Genomic DNA, 14791 nt, shown 5'->3' on the forward strand with positions numbered 1-14791 from the left:
TTTTTTTTTGAATTACATTATAACAAAGTAGTTTACCGGTGGAGGTGCATTATTATCCTTTTGTAATTGGGATATCAACTTTAGACTCAGGGAACGTCCAGTACCTTCATAACCATTGATTGTGGAAGCCATAAATATCAAATAAGGTCCAATCATTTTTTTTACAAGTGGTAATGGTATAGCAGCTGCTTCATCAATTAGAAGTAAATCTGCTGCATTTAATAAATGCGTATCATTTGGTGCTATATATTGTATTGTTTGGCGATTGGAACGGGTGATATTTATGCGTATGATTGCCTTTTTATATTCAGGATTAGTTGACCGTATGATCGTGTAGTCAGCATGTTCCTGGTATTCAAGCGCATCAAATCCATTAAATACAAATTCAAATAATGTAATTAAATTTTCTGGATGCGGTGAAGTTACATAAATATTAACATAGCCAAAAGCCACAGCGGCAGCAATAGCCAATCCCAGAGCCGCTGATTTACCACGACCGCGTGCAGCAGTTAATGTCGTCGGTGGTCTAAAATATATAATAAATATATTGTTTTTGTTGGGTTGTAAATTATTTAAACTTACTTTATTTGTTTCTCAGCAAGAGCTTCGATAAATTGTGCGACTGCTTTGGCTTGATCGTAAGTTTTACACAAATTTACTAGTGGCCCTGCAGGTGGGGTATCACGTAAACTATCCTTAAGATGTTTTAAAAGCTCATTTTGTTCTGATTTTCCAATAGTCACAGGCTGTTTAAAAAAAAAATAAATATGTGCATTTTCTTGCATTAAAGTGTTTATACTTACATTAACGGGTTCAACATTTATGGTTCTAGAACTGATTGGCAAAACAGAGAGATCATCATTCACGACTAAACAACGTTTACAATCTGCCAATGAAAGTATTAATCGTTCATTAAATCGACAAGTTATAGTCTGATGAGCGTCGGTGCGAAAACGTTTATGCACGTCCATGCTCATGGTATATAATTGTTTTAATGATTGCATTGTTTGAAGTAGCAGTATGATGAGACCACCGCCTTCAACAGTCTCCACAGTACGAGCAAGTAAATTTGGTGTTAAAGCTTCAAAGTCCTTTGTGAAATAAAATCGTAAATGCGATGATTGTTGAGTATAAATATTTTCTTCAAGTACTTACTTGGAGTATACAAACACCATATGTTCGCCCAAGAACTGAATGTGTATCTGAGTAATAACGACCATGTATTTCTGTAGCCACACGAAACACGTCAAACAAATCAGCATCATTAATGTCTATTTTACCAGCAGCAATCTTTTTGAGCCGTTTCTTTCCGTGACTAAATATAACAGAATGTAAGTCAGTATTTATATAAAACTTATAACAAAGTTATTCAAGTTAGAATGATAATTACTTTGAAATGGCTTCATCTTTGTTTTTATAACACCAAAGTACAGGAGGTCGGGCCTTAACTGTTGACTTCGTTAAAATATCATACAAAATAGGTACCTGCGAATAAAATTCATTTAAATATGTTTTATAATAAAATAAATTATTAGTTTGCAAGTAAAAAAGTGCGAAGTGCTTTTAAGTTATTTACCTGATCTCTAGCTTTGTTGCCTATAATAACAAACATAGTACGATGTCCTAATTTCACCCCATTCTCAATCATTACTCGTATTCGATTATCAATTTTTTTCTTAACCATTTTTATTAAAATTAAAAAATATTTAGCAATCAAATAAACTAGCACGTGCAGCCGCTTCAGTTGTTACAGATTGTTTTGACGTATAAAATGCTTACGTTTGTTTTGAAATCATAAGCAATACGTAGAGCGCTGCCAGATGTATTTAAAAAACCAGTTTACGATCTACGCAAATGATTCTGCAATGAAAGACCGTTGCATATATCAATCAGAGAAGATACTTTTTTATATCAAATTAATACTCAATATTTATAAAAATAAAAATATAATTAGTTAATTCAATTATTCTACAGCTGGTTTATGATTTCGTTCTAATATAAACACAGTCAGTGAAAAACACTTGCACAGAAAATTAACAAAACTCCAAAAAAAAATGTGCGAATATAAAAGTCGAGTACGGCTTTATGTCATTTGGTTAAGGTACGCTGACTCAAATTTGGAAGGGTACAAGTTCGATTCCTGGTATTTGCAGTCTCAAAATATTATTTACGAATAATTAAATACAAGAATTATTTCCAAGACCACTGATGATGGGTATTTGGCAAAACACTAAACAACTGTATGGTCAGCCAAAAACTTAATTAATTAAAATAATATAAAAAGAATTATTGTTGTAGTTCACTACTTTTCGAAAACCTCTTTATTAATACTTAATATTCTATCATGCTTATAGAACCGAATTTAGTTTTAGGTGTTAATGCTTATACATTATTGTATATGCAAAAGAGCATTACAAGCTTTTCCTTTACAAAAATAAAATTCACAGACTTCGAGGGATTCAGTCTCTCAAATTAAATCAAATGGGATAGTCACTGAATCCATAAACAGATAAAAACATTGTTGTGATGTTTTGAATACATCAAAAAAAAAATTTGGTATATTATTTCTATAATTTGAATTGGCAATTTTCTTTTGAAGTAAATACTTGCCTACAAGATTTCCAAGGTGAAAACTATTTTAACTTTTGTCAAATCCATTAAAGTTCAAATCTCCTCCAAGAGATATAAACAAAATTAACATTATTAACTTCACGTTCACAATAATCGTGTTTGATGATCAGACAGGGAGAGCTGTCTGACCTCATAGATCCTTAGCGATATCAGATCAGAACCCGTATAAGCAAGTAATGACATAAACAATACAATTAATTAATGACATAATAAGTAATACTTGTTAAATTTAAATGACATTTATATTAACAGAGTACTCAGTAGCATAAAAGTTGATGGGCGAAAAAAATTACAGAGGGCTCCTATACACTTGGATAAATAAAAAAACCACACTAAGTAGAACACATTAAAATATTCCAAATCTATGTTGTTTTAATTTTTAATATATTTTATGTTAACATTTTTTTTAAACTTTATAAATGAAAAGATAATAATACGTATATACACGCGGAAAAATTATCTTTTTCTTTCATATTTAAATTTAATAACTGGAGGTGAAGTTTTTGTGCCAGGTTTTATTGTTTTAGGCTTAAGTAGACGTGGCATTTCAAGTGCACGCTGTATTTGTAACTTTTGCTGCACAATACTTAATTCCTTCTCACGTTCTATCCGTTTTGCTAGTTCTTGGTAGGACTGTTTACGTAATTTATTGCCAGCTTGTATTTTCTAAATATAATAAAAAACAATGAATATTCTGTGCTAATTAAAATGATTAACAATATTCACCTCTACATTAATTTCTGGAATTGTCAAGGTTTCCAAATCCTTCAAACGTGGCCTGTTTGTTTTACGTTCTAACAAACTGGGATGAGTCTCAAGACGTTCAGCTAATTCATTACCTTCTAAAACAGTTTCTTTACCATCAACAAAGAATGTGTGTTTATTAGGCACCGTGTTTGCAAAATCTATAAAATGAAGTTGTGATTGCAAACGACGTATTTTTTTGGCTTCCATTGTACGCTTCATTGTTATATATTTAATGTCTTGTGTTTCCATGAGTTGAAGCTGTTCCTTGGTATGCTCCTCCTTTTGCTTTTTCTCATGATGCTCACCGCTGCGCAATTTTGAATTTATCATGTGGTGATAAAACTCATCCGGATTTTTATTCAAAGCACGCTTGTGCAATAATTTTAATGCTTTTTCCTTATATTCTGCATCTCTCGCACGAGCTTTGTAATCTTTTTTCTTTTCTAACAATCCCAAATGCTTCCGAGATTCTGGTTGATGACGCTCACGATGTACTTTTTGATTACTTTTCGATGCTTTCTTCCACGAAGACATTGTAATCGAATATTTTGATTGAATTTGTTTTTTTTTTACAATTTAAATCTCGAGCAAACAATCAACATGTGCATGTGAATGTATTAAATGTTATTCTTCACTGCTGCTTGATATGTAGAACAGGGCTGTTCAAAATATAATATATTCACAATACATAATATTATTCACAATAGGGGTATTCCTGTAACGCGAATGGTCTGCGAATTTTGCAGGACTGTCTAAATCAGTAAACAAGTGGCAAGCAAAAAATATTTAAACAAATATATGGTTGATAAATATATTTAAATACAAAAATACCTGCAGATAATTTTATGAATAAGTTTTTTTTTATCTAAATATACTTAAAATGAATGACACCACAAACAGATTATTTGTGAGCATTTTATATTGTATTTGAATAAAAGTAATCATTTAAGTATACATCCAAATAAAAGTAAACATTATCAAAATATAACATATATTCCAATTCTTTTGTCGCAATGTTATAAGTGAACTTTCTAAATTAGCTGACTGTTTGTTTATTTGCTCTGACATCAATGGTAAAAATTAAAACAAAACCGCATGATCATAATGTTTGTCCTTGCTTGTCAATATATTTTAATTTCAATCAAATAAGTACATGCTCATACTTAAATACATTAGTACAATTATTTTAATTTAATTTTTTTTTTACTGCAGTTATTACGTTTTTATGCTTTAAAAAGGAGAAACCAAAAGCATTCAATTCTAGTAGTATATATGTGCAACATTTGTTATTAGGTTCCTTCGGCAGTTTTTATGTGTGCAAGTTGCAAGAACAAAGGAATTAAAGTTTCTTGCCTAAAGTTGTTTAAATGTACGCAAAACAACAACACTACTTGCTCTGTCTAAGCACCTAGTTGTGAAGAAGCCAAACATTTTCGCTACTACAGAAAAAAGTGTTACCAACGCAATAAGCCTACTATTGTGAATTTTTTAGTTGTTAACAAATTTATATATCTTAAGGCATGAGTATAGAATAAAAACTATTTTTAATTTTGTTGTAAATGGAAATTTCAAAATTTTCTACATTTTGCAAATTGCTTTTAGTGCATTATTCATTTTAATGTTAGATTTATTATATATTTTTATACATAGTATAATTTGCTTGCATTATGTGCACATATGCAAGATTTGCTGTTTGCGAAAACAACATTTTACAGATTGCAACAGTGATGCCTATATATCGTTTAGCAAATATTAGATATTAATTTATTTTCACATACCAGAAAGGCTAATAATACTTTTTCTCTGAAGAAAAAATATATGAAAGTAAAACACTGTTTTTGTATTTAATTTTAAATCTAACGCATCTCTATATGTATTATTTTGTGTAATATTAAAATTAACTAAATTTGCTATTAATTTTTCAAAATAATATGTATGATATGCTTTTTTATATCTTTTATAATATTGTATGTCTCTATATAACAACCCTGTTTAAATTCTGTTGTTATTATGTCAAATTTGCAAATAGTGCATTTGTAATTGTTTTTTATGCACATTTTGAAAAACTTCCATTTTTGTTGCGTCGCTGAACTTAACGGAAGTGTGGAAATTTAGTAGGATTTTGGAATTATTTGCAAATTTGGAATCATAAAGCAAATTAATCGTCAATATGTTTAGTGACAATAGCGAAGACGGTTCAGATGTGGCGACTTGCGTGAGGTGCACGAAATTTGCGTCTCATGTTTGCCAGACGTGTGGGGATTTTTATTGTTCAGCCGCTTGTCAAAAATTAGATTGGCGTTCTCATCGTTATATATGCAGGAAAATGCCGTAAGTACAATAAAATTATAAAATAAAAGATAATACATATAATTCTTAAAATGTGTAGTAAGCTGATATTGAGAGAGGCATTTGATAAAGAAATAATGGCGGTAGGACATCCATTGCAAGAAGTACGTGGATGTTTTGAAAATAATTGTCCAGAAGATGAAGGCACTGCTAATAATTCTTTTAAGTTTGAACAAACTAGTCAGAAATTGGAACAAAATCAAAATGTCGGCAAAAGTGGACGCGCCAGTATTGGCATTCAACAAGCTAGTAATGTCAGTTTGTTTGACGGTAGTAGTTCTCTACAACGCGGACAGGAAAGTCCGCAACTACATAACACTGAAGGTCAATATGTCAGGATAGGGAAACAACAATTTAACCATGATATACAGCAAGGTAATGATGCCAAAAAACGATTAAGTCATGGTAACCAACATCAATTCAAACGTGATGGTGAACAATTTGATAATAATGAGCCATACCGGCAAGCTAACGATGTCCAAAAATGTTTAAATCTAGGTGGTCAACAGCAGCATAATTCAGAAAGTGCCTTGAAGAGAAATCAACAGAACGGCAATTCTGGTAATAAAGGCTCACAAAATTATGATGCTTATGAACCACAATACGCTGATCGTAGCAGTGGTAGTTTAGAAGATCGTAACGGTAATCAGCAACAAGGAAAGCAACAACGTGGTCCGCAGCAATGTAACGATGGCCTTTCACGTCGTAGTTATGATAACAATCAACAGCGCAGCTCAGGCGGTCAACAACAACGTAACTACGATGGGCAACAACAGCGAAATAATGATGGGCAACGTCAACGTAATAGTGGTCAACAACGTGTTCAAGATGGTCAGCAACCACATAATAATAACTATCAACAACAGCGCAATAACAATGGCCAGCAACAACAGCGCAATAATGATGGTCAGCAACAACAGCGCAATAACAACTATCAACAACAGCAACAGCAACGTAATTTAAACGACCAGCAACAACGTAATTACAATGGCCAACAACAACGCAATAACGATGGTCAGCAACAACAACGTAACTATAGCGGTCAACAACACCGCAATAACGATGGTCAGCAACAACAACGTAACTATAACGGTCAACAACAGCGCAATAACGGTGGTCAGCAACAACAACAACAACAACGTAATAACAATGGCCAACAACTGCGTAATAACGATGGTCAACAACAACAACAACGTAATTATAATGGCCAGCATGACCAAAATAAAATTGTAATTGATCAGATTTTAAATTCGGATTCTCAAGATAATACCAATGATCGCCGTAGTGCAAATGAAGGCCGTCAATGGCATAATCGCAATTCTCAACATGATGTGCCACAACAGAATCGTCCTGATAACCGAAACATATCCAATTCCAATAGTCCACAACAGAGCAATGAAAACCAAAATCGAAATCCACAAAATTATTCTGAAAATAGACAAAGAAACTACCAGAGCTATCAGACCAATCAAGGGCACAATGAAGCCAGTCAACAAGAGCGTCAATTTAATAACAATGAACGTCAGGATCAAAATATTGATCAAAGCACTAATGCTCCCGTTCTCAGACCAGTAACTTAATACCAAACAAAATTATATATTTTGATTAATTATTAAAGCCTAAATATTTATATTTTACAGCCCTTTGAGATAAAAAAATTAGATGCAAATTGTACTAATTTTCTGGCACGTATAATTGACACTAGTTACATTAAAGAGGGACTTTTTGCCTGTATTCCTGACCAAAATTATGATTCTTTTATTAACATGCAAAGGTTTTTGGCAAAAATGGACAAAGACGCAAAGCCATATAAACCAGTGTAAGTAAATATTGTAATATAATTTATGTTTAAATTTTATTGATAATTAACTTTTAGTTTAAATGAGTACTGCTTAGCTCTGTTTGAAGAAGAGTGGTATCGAGCTAAGGTGATTGGTGCATATGGCAACGAATTCGAAGTTGAATACATTGACTTTACCAATGAACGCTTGGTTAAGATTGAGGATATACGTCGATATCCTTTGGATTTAACTGATGTTAACTCAACAAGTTTGTGTAAGCTGGCAGGTAATTATTGTACATATCCTAATATTATACTGATTAAATGTTAATATTTAAACTTTATAGGTTTACCTGATCAACTTAGTTCAAATCTCGTAGATAAGTTGGAGGATATGGTAGTCGATTTTCAAAAATTGTATGTACAAACAGTTAAAAAGTGTGACAAATTCTATGAAGTCGAATGTCCAGTTTTATTAAAACAACTCTCCGAATTAGGTTTTATTTAAACTGATCAGTTTGTTTATAAATTAATTTTATATAATCCTGAAGCATTACATTGAATGTAATAATTGATTTATATTATTTTGTTAATCAGAATTGACTTACATAATTTAACGTTATTCATTAGTTTTTATGCCTGAACAGCTTGTATCTATACATTGTAAATGATGCAACTTTAAAATAAGTGTAGCACATAAGAAATAAATCTCAAAGATGTTTACTGAAAAATATATGCATAGAATATAAAAATATGCATAAAACTGATCAGTTTCTTTATATATTAATCTTATACATTATATATTTCGACAAAGCATTTCTTTTTCTTTTCTCTTTTTTTCATTAAGTTTAATATTAATTCGATTTATATTCTTTTAGTAATCTGATTTGCCTTATATGATTTTACATAATTCATTACTTTTTTTCTAAACATATATATATATATAGGTATATACAAAAAAACCTTGTAACTAAACATTGTAAATGTGCAAGTTTAAAATAAGTTTAGCACATAAGAAAAAATTATTGAATAAATCAGAAAAGTTTTGACAGGAATATTTTTTGCGTAAAATATTATTTAAATGTGGATTATGCTCAACACAGAATTGAACTATAATAGCAATAGCTAGAAATGCATTTCTGTATACTGCGCACGTTTAAGCTACTATCGCTGGCTACTTTTCCATATACGTGGACTATAATGATAGTCGTCAACTACTGTTGCGAAAGACTAGTTTAAATATGCGTTGGGAATTAGTTTGATTAGAATTTATGTACAACTTTTTATGTGGATTTATTCCATATATTTGTTAAATTAAGTTTTGTCTTACTTTGTATCAATTGAAATAAAAGACAAAGCGCAATATTACAGTTTTTGTTTAGGAATTTGTTCTACACACAAAGGAACGCTTCCTGTTTACACTATTTCAAGTGCATTGAAGCTAACTTACTGTTTATGCTGATTCAGTTATGATCACTGTAGTCAAGCTGCACACAGTATTCTTTGTTTTCTTTATAAACAATGTTGCGCTTATGGTTCCTCCTATAGGAATCAACTTGGCACGACAAATACCACTACACTTATATTAAGAATGCAAGTCTCAACATAATTGGCTTGGTTTGGTTAGCTTTTGCTTGATTCTTTAAATTCAGTTCCAGTCAAGCCAACTAACATCTTGGCCGTGGTTTAAGTTCATAACAAACTTTTATTCATCAACCCAATTTTTATTTTATTCATTCCCTTTAAACATTATTTATATATTTTTGAAAATATACTCTGAATTAATCATCGGAATGTTTCGCAATTTGTTGAAGCAAGCGGACAATTAAGATAACCTATAGTATTAAGAGGTAAAAAAGCTATGTAACAACCACAGGTTATATATTATATAACAATTATTTTGATTATAGTCGGTTGCTGTTGATACTAAGAATTTATATATTATATATATAATAATTGGTTTTATAATATAATAATTGCATATATAATAATTGGTTGAACTTGTTTATTTAATATCGTTTATCGGATCGGATAATCCAGTTTCCAATTAAGCACAAAGCTCTTACGAATTTGTGTCTAAGTTGCGTGCTTAATGATCCCGAGACACCTTGTAGAACAGACAACTGAATTTATCCAATAGAAGATTAAAAAGATGTGAAGCACCTTTTCTTATCGACCTAACAGAGTTGTCTTTTTGCAATGCTAAGGACTTCGTCAATATTATAGACCACGGCCATCCAAAATGCGGCTAATATTTATGCGGTCCGCGACATGTTTTTAATCTACTACAATTACTTAAATTTTCTTTAGATGTACTGGTAAAACCACATTATTTTATTTTTATGGTATACCAAATAAATGAATTTAAATTGATAAATTAATAAAACTAAATTTAACAATATAAACGAATTTATAATGTTATAATGTATTTATAATAACAACTATGAACGTATGTATTTGTTTTTGCGACCCTCCAATCTGTACAGTAATTTGTATTGGCCCGCGATCGTATATAGTCTGGACAGTCCTGTTATAGACTATGCAGGTTGGTTTACTTTCACTTGAATTAGGGAGTAGGGTCTTTCAGCTGAGTTGGAGTTAGTCTGTACACTGACCAATGCGGTTTTTTTAGGGGTCCTTCTGTATTCTACATCCATTAATCTGAAATTCTGGGTGTTTTGAGAATATCGAATGATTTCGAATAGTTATTGATTTTCAAGAAATTTGTGAATAAGGTAAATGCTTGAAAATTTAATAATAGACTACATTGTAGATTAATTTGCTACATCAGTATGACGTACAAGCTTTTGTTTCTGTTATACGAATTAATTTGTGAATAGAAAACGAATTAATATATTTCGAATAATTGAATGTTTGCAACTGAACAAGAATAGTTATAAATGTGTGATAGTTTTGAAGCTAATGATATGAATACAAATGAAAAATTAACAGATTGTAAGTAAATGTAGTTTCTTGTTATGGTCATCCTTGGCATCTCAGCATAGTACATACTATGCACAATAGATGCTTCTTAAAGTTCGGTATGCTGAGAAATATATGGAAATCGAGTTAAATATCTCGTAAAACAAAACTCCACATCTTCGAATCAAATATAAAATCTGTTCTCTTCTATGGCTGTGAAACATGAAAAGCTTCCAAACGTATTGAGTCAAAAATACAGATCTTCATAAACAAGTGGTTGCGCAGAATAATTGCTATAAGATGGCCTGAAAGTATAAGAAATAAAGGTTTGTGGAGCCTTACACAGCAACAAACCGTTTCAGTTCAGATTGGTCGACAGAAATGGCAATGGATTGGCCACACACTTCGAAGACCTGCAAACCATATTGCAAAAACAGCACTAAGATAGAACCGCAAGGCTCTAGAAGACCTGGCGCACTAGCACAAACATGGCGTAGAACTATACACAGAGAACTTAATAATGTAAATTATAACTGGAATGATATATGCAGCGAAGCATCCAATGGAGCTTGGTTTAGATCTATGGCAGAGGCCCTATGCTCCACGAGGAGAAGACGACAACAGTAAGTAAGTAAAGTTACTTCTAAAGGAGTGATGCTTCTTCGTATGGTTACGAAATTTGTATGCATGTATGGTATGTATGTGTTTGAATACAACACTCTATCCAATACTTGGGTGTTTTGTTGCTGTTGTTTGGTATTACCTAAACAGAATTTATTTTTATACTCTAGCGTAATTTTATGATATCAAATTTCAAGTATGGCTGAAATGATATTTATAATGGCTTGTCAAATACAGGCGTGTGTTCATGCCATTTTGTCAGTGGAATGAATGAAGACATCAGTACAATTTAAAATTTTACCTCCAAACAGACTATGCTCTTCTTATCGTCAACATTGGAAAAGTAAATCATTTTATCATATTTTGCCAACTTTATATTTTTTTTAAAAATTCGCTAAGATTGGAATGGATGGTCTCCAGATTGTAGCTGCCATTCCTAATCTAAACCCTACCACGCAAGTATCAGAGCTACAAACGGAAATCTCTTGCGCTGTGGCACGTGTCGCGACACGTGACTAACACTAACACGCGCTGTTATTTTGTCCATAGACATCGGAATGATAAGCCAAAAATTATTCAAAGTTTTGTTTATTATAATTTTCATGTAACTTTTGCTTTGATATGACACTTAAATGGGGAAATGTCAGACAAGGAAGTGGGCGTGTATTTCCGCCTCTAACCTTTGTTGCTAATGACATTAATGTCTTGATTTTTTTTTCTTGTTTGCTTATTGAGACCTGAACTGAGCTGAGCTGAGCTGAGCTGAGCTTGAAAATTGTTAAACATTTTTTTGTACACCCAGGTAATATTCGAATGTTAATTAAGCTGGTTACATAGTAATTTACTGATTATGATTATAACTATAAAATATTGTATTACTCGCAGTTCTGTCACTCACTGTACTGTAATCATTGCATCCATTGCAACCGAAATCTCATTATCCAGTGTAATTGCAACTGAATCCTTAAAGAGATTAAATTAACAAAACTTTTTTTTGCTAATTTTATTTTTGAAATGTGATTTCACCTCGGTATGTTAACGAAATTAGTTCAAATTTGTTTATTCTCATTCATTTGTTTGGTATGAACCCTAAATGTTGGGATATCACTTTTCGATGTAAACCACCAAGAGCAATATTGCATAAAAAACCAGACAGGATTCGTGTATAAAGCAAAAAAAAAAATTTATGGAAATTACCAAAAGTGATAAAAGCATATGACACCATTTCCAATCTCTGTTCTCGTACTTGTTATGCATAAAATAAATTGTTGTGTTGACATTTCCACCAGAAACATCAAAATTCACAGCAGCAACTGCAACAGCAACAGCAACAGCAATAACAATACTCGCTCGTAACAGCAACAATAATAATTTACAATAACAATCCCAAACCATAGCAACCCTAATCGGAGTTGTCATATGCGCCAGAACAAAAGAACAATAGCAATCACAAGTCGACCAATTAAATAAAAGTATTGTTCTTAACGACTCTCTATGTGCGCTACATTAATGGCGTATGTATCAATTTTTTTACATATGAAGGTCCAGAATTTTACGTGTATACCTGCCGTGAAGGCTTAACACCATGGTGTACTTCACACATACATACGTATATTGCGTCGATCAACGCCCCATTGGAATTCAAAAAGAGTATACCTATATGCAGATTATGAACATCAAATTTATTAATTAAATTAATTGGTTTTCTCTTTTTGTGGGTTGTATGGTGTATTTACAAGTGTATTTTAATAATAGTATTTATTTTGACAAAGACATGAATAAAATATAACTAATTTTGTATTAATTGACATCTACACTCTACGGGATGAAGAATTCTTTATTCTAAATATATAAGATTTTATAGATAGAACATAAAAACAGAGCTTTATCTGTTCGCTATCTCATTTATACTTTTGGCAATTTTGTAGTAATTAATAATCACTACATTCAGAAATTCAGTCTTTCTGATTATGTTTGGAATATACTAAATAGCTATATCACACCACTTAACAAAACTTTGGTCTGACATATTTCATCTGGAAAATCAAATGGTTTAACAAGAATAACAAAGGTTAGTAACTCGCCTCTCCCGGCAAAATTTTTGAGGGCATCACAATGGGCAATATATGCCGCTGAGTGGAAGTGGTGACAACTCTCAAAACCTGACCTATCCTTGGTCTGACAGATTGATGACACTGGTAACAGTAGTTTTGGCGACAGTAGTTCTGTAATTTTTAACATAAAGAATAAAAAAGACTTTCATATGTTGATTAAACATTGTTTTTTGATTGGGAAAAATTACTATTAAAGCTAAACTGTGGTTTAATAAGTGTTATGAAGACTACAAAATGAAACTACAATATAATAAACTGATATACACTATATAATAAAAGCAGTCGTACCAAAATCGTTTATATTGAACGTTGGGGAAAATTGACAGTTGACAGTTCGGATTAACATCATGGATTACTTAATATTAAGGAAGTCCCTCAAATAGTTTTCATAGACCAAAAAATGAAGTTGTGTGATAGAGTTGATATTTAAAAGATATCCAAAAGTAGTGTGTTTACAATTTTACACGAATATTAGTTGATTTTGAAGTTTGTGACGCATTTGTTTTTCCCAAGACAATGATTAATGTTATGAGCTGACGAAAAACAGTAGTTCAGTAGAGGAAATTTTGCTTTGATTTGCTTCAAAACTTACTGTACTCTTTAGAGCTGGTGCTTAAAGCTCTACACACATTAAAAGACATTTCAAGGAAAAAATATTTGGCTAATATGACGAACTGATTGACGAACCTAAGACCTATTTTGAGAGCACATAAATCTTTCTATAAAAATGGAATCAAAATGAATTAATGTTACACTTTTAAATGAGAGTATATAAAGTCAAATAAAGTCTATAAACTCAAATTTTTTAAAAAAGTGTTTTTCATAGCTTTAAGGGAGATTGAAAAGATTGAAAGATATGTTATATGTTGATTTCAAGATTTATTGAAAAATTTGCATAGAACAAGATAACAATATATAAATAAATAACAATATAAACAATAAAACTTAAATTATAACAAACTATATTTATTTCGAAATATAGAATTAAAATATAGAATATATATAGAATTAGAATTAAAAAGTTTTAAGTTTAGTTTTCAGTATTAATTAGAACTGACATATTGCAGTATAAATTTCCAGTATATATATATACGCGTTCTAAAAACCTTGAAAACTAAGAATACTTACTTTAAAAAGTAGCGCCCGACATGTTTAATCAAATGGCAAAAAAAATTTAAAAGTGGTTTCATAATTCACACTGATTTGCGTATAATACCTCACCTTACATGTAACAGAAGCCACCAGTACGTGTGCCTGTGAGCTTCAATCACAATTCACTATCAGTTAAGCAAGTTCTTTAGCTGAATTTGGAGTCGAATTACAGCCGTGAACGATGAATGATAAATAAACTAAATGCGTGAACAGTACAACAATTTTAAATGTTTACGATTTGCTGAACATGAAATAAAAAAGGTATAAAAATTAACCAGGAAATGCAAGTCAAAAGGCTTGTCTCTGTGCGACGGTAGTAAACTGCAGTGAATGTAAGCCCACAATACATCATAACCCCTTTAGTGTGAACTTATGTTATGAGCAACCGACCAACCCCTAAGTTGACATTAAAATTCCCAAAAGTGCAATTCATCATATATCTCTATTGCTAGTTAGAACAAGAGACTTGGCAGAC

General features: G+C 31.5%; 3 protein-coding genes across 3 annotated transcripts; 1 reads left to right on the top strand and 2 right to left on the bottom strand.

Annotated features, from left to right (window-relative positions):
* Positions 1–12: 12 nt before the first annotated feature.
* Positions 13–1776, bottom strand: LOC119685174 (RNA cytidine acetyltransferase-like). The gene is made up of 6 exons (XM_038099394.1): positions 1577–1776; positions 1391–1485; positions 1156–1315; positions 804–1091; positions 583–746; positions 13–526 (listed from the first exon to the last, which is right to left on the bottom strand). The coding sequence occupies exons 1-6, from the start codon at positions 1682–1684 to the stop codon at positions 13–15; spliced, it is 1329 nt and encodes a 442-aa protein (XP_037955322.1). The 5' UTR covers positions 1685–1776.
* A 1260-nt stretch (positions 1777–3036) lies between these two features.
* LOC119667540 (probable U3 small nucleolar RNA-associated protein 11) lies at positions 3037–4121 on the bottom strand. Its single transcript, XM_038076845.1, has 2 exons — positions 3358–4121; positions 3037–3297 (listed from the first exon to the last, which is right to left on the bottom strand). Exons 1-2 carry the CDS (start codon positions 3910–3912, stop codon positions 3088–3090), a joined length of 765 nt encoding a protein of 254 aa, XP_037932773.1. The 5' UTR covers positions 3913–4121; the 3' UTR covers positions 3037–3087.
* Positions 4122–5408: 1287 nt separating this feature from the next.
* On the top strand, positions 5409–8258 carry LOC119667550 (uncharacterized protein DDB_G0290685-like). The gene is made up of 5 exons (XM_038076857.1): positions 5409–5709; positions 5768–7298; positions 7368–7546; positions 7604–7794; positions 7855–8258. The coding sequence occupies exons 1-5, from the start codon at positions 5549–5551 to the stop codon at positions 8013–8015; spliced, it is 2223 nt and encodes a 740-aa protein (XP_037932785.1). The 5' UTR covers positions 5409–5548; the 3' UTR covers positions 8016–8258.
* Positions 8259–14791: the final 6533 nt, after the last annotated feature.

Source organism: Teleopsis dalmanni, chromosome 1, assembly GCF_002237135.1.
Source record: "Teleopsis dalmanni isolate 2A chromosome 1, ASM223713v2, whole genome shotgun sequence".
Taxonomy (NCBI): Eukaryota; Metazoa; Arthropoda; class Insecta; order Diptera; family Diopsidae; genus Teleopsis; species Teleopsis dalmanni.